The sequence below is a fragment of the Nematostella vectensis genome, chromosome 2 (assembly GCF_932526225.1).
Source record: "Nematostella vectensis chromosome 2, jaNemVect1.1, whole genome shotgun sequence".
In the NCBI taxonomy this organism is placed as follows: domain Eukaryota; kingdom Metazoa; phylum Cnidaria; class Anthozoa; order Actiniaria; family Edwardsiidae; genus Nematostella; species Nematostella vectensis.
In genome coordinates this window covers 21,059,571-21,061,840 of record NC_064035.1, presented here as the reverse complement: position 1 = coordinate 21,061,840, position 2,270 = coordinate 21,059,571, and the positions used below count along the sequence as shown (strand labels likewise).

The following is a 2,270-nucleotide window of genomic DNA, read 5'->3' as shown; positions in this document are numbered from 1 at the left end:
GTGGACGAATAACGATCGATAAAGTCTCCTGGCTCCAACTCGCTCGTCAGGTCTCCTAGATAGTCCCCAAGGGGTGGTTTCCACTCTCCAGGGCGATTTAAGAAAATGACGCTGTCTGTCTCATGATACAGACAGCGTTCCCCTAACCCATCCAGCACATCGTACAACTTGAGGCGCGCGTACGCCGTGGTGAAGGCATCAATCACCACGTTGGTGTGGGGTTTCAACTCTTGAAACTTTCCCCCCAGCCTGTAGTGAACTTGAATGAGGTCGTCGTTCACGATGAGCACATCATTCACTTCGATACTGTCGTTGTTCAGCAGAGCAAAGTAGGCATTGGGGTCGTCCACGTACTCGGTACGTTGGGGGTTGGGCTGCTCACCAAACTTTCCCCCACATACAATTCTGTCCCATCTTCGCCACGGAGCGGAGGCCTGGGTTCTTCTCGATCTTGCTAGGATCCATACGGACGCCTTGATGGCGTTCGTAATCGTCGATGTACTGCATCTTGTCGGGGTCGGTGGTGCACCAGCTGGGCCAGCCCGACGCTTCTTGTTTGTACTTCAAACAGCCGTGCCCAGCGCTCCCAATGCCACACCTCGTACACACGGATCACGCGATAGCCTTTCTCTAGAGCTTTTTAAATCTCGGGGTGGGCCCACGTTCCTGTGAACGCCCGCTCCTCGTCCGAATGCGTGCACGAGCCTTGCTCCTCCTCTTGGGCACACCGGTGACACAGAGGGAACATCAACTTGTCGTTGACACGGACAGGGAGGACGGGGAAGAAAAGGTCGCGAGGCGGTAAAACACGTAGCTTCATCAATCCCTTGTACGCGTGAAGATCTTCCTCGAAATTCTCGGTAAGGATCGCGTCGAGGTGCCCCACGGGGTACTCGCACATGGCATTGACCCACGGGTACAACGACGTAAAGTCATAATAGTGAATCTCTTCACCCTGCTCCACGCAATGCAGTCGAATCGCGTTGGTCCTTCCTCCGAAAAAAGCATCACGAGCTTCAAGAGGTTTTCCGTGCTCGACATCCCCCACGAGAGCTCGCAGTTTGGGGTGTGTGTTGAGTTGCGCGTCAAACTGGCACTCCCACACCTCCTCGTAGTTGTACCCCTGAGCTTTAAGACGCAACTCCACCGCACGCGTATGCTCGTGAAGCTCTTGCATCGTGGTGTTCGTCAAAGGGTTGACGGTATGAGGCTGGAAACACGTGGTGCAACCGTGGTAGAAACAACCGTGGTACTGATACACCGTGTTGGTAGACTCGGCGTACCCGTCAACCTTGATCCGACCTGCCAAGCGCACGTCGCCACGGTTCCCGGCATGCTGAATAAACACTCCTTCTCCCTCGCGATGTTCGATGTACTTCAACCACTGCAACGCTTTCAGAGATTGCACGTCATGGCCACGGTACCCGCGCGTGGGTATCAGTCCAATAGTCTTCTCCTCCAGAAACTTGGTGCGCAGTATACGGCTGGACAACGAGGCAATGGTGATGGCCACCTGAAACGGATGAAGACCTGCAGCGGTCATGATGAGCTCGTCGAAAGCGAGTACCGCTCTCTTGAGCACCTCAACGTTCTGATGACAGTAGGAAGCGAGATCCTCTTGCATGTTAAACACGGCACCACGAGCCACTTCGGCTTGGTGCCAGGCACGTAGGGCGCAGGCATCTTCTTCTTTCATCCCTTGAAGGACGTAATAACTCAAGTCGGGCATTGGACCCACGTAGTCTTGGTGCTCGGAGGTATTGAAAAAATGAGGAAACGTTCCCTTTTGGGTCACGTGATCAAACCCAAAAGCTTTGGGGAGCTTGCTCAAAGGCATCTGCAGAAAGTTCAGGGTGCACTTCATGTCGATCCGCAGCGACTTGATGGTACGTCACCTTTCCCCCGGTGAAAATCACTTCGGGTTTAAAGCCATTCGTAAAAAGGTATTCGAGGATGAAATAGGAGTCGTAACCTTTGAAATTGTGAGCCAAACACGTGTAGCCGGCATTACTCCCATCGAACAACCAGTCGCTAAACGCTTGTACCGTGGTAAAACTGCGTTTGCGAAGTCCACACGTCTCGCACTTCAGGCGATCCATAGACCACCCCTTGCAGGTCTCACACAGTTTTTGCAACCTGACAAAATTCACAGTATGATTGGCTTCCAGAGGCATGGCCTCGAAATCAAAGATGATCGCATCGAATCGTCATCATCGTCAGTGCTGTTCTTCTTTTTCGGGAGAGCATCTTTACCCACCGTCACGTAACAC

The 2,270-nt window shown here is 53.1% G+C and overlaps 1 protein-coding gene across 1 annotated transcript; it reads right to left on the bottom strand.

The window, feature by feature from the left end:
* Positions 1–640: 640 nt before the first annotated feature.
* On the bottom strand, positions 641–1,864 carry LOC116609985. The gene has a single exon (XM_032370784.2). The coding sequence runs from the start codon at positions 1,862–1,864 to the stop codon at positions 641–643; it is 1,224 nt and encodes a 407-aa protein (XP_032226675.2).
* Positions 1,865–2,270: the final 406 nt, after the last annotated feature.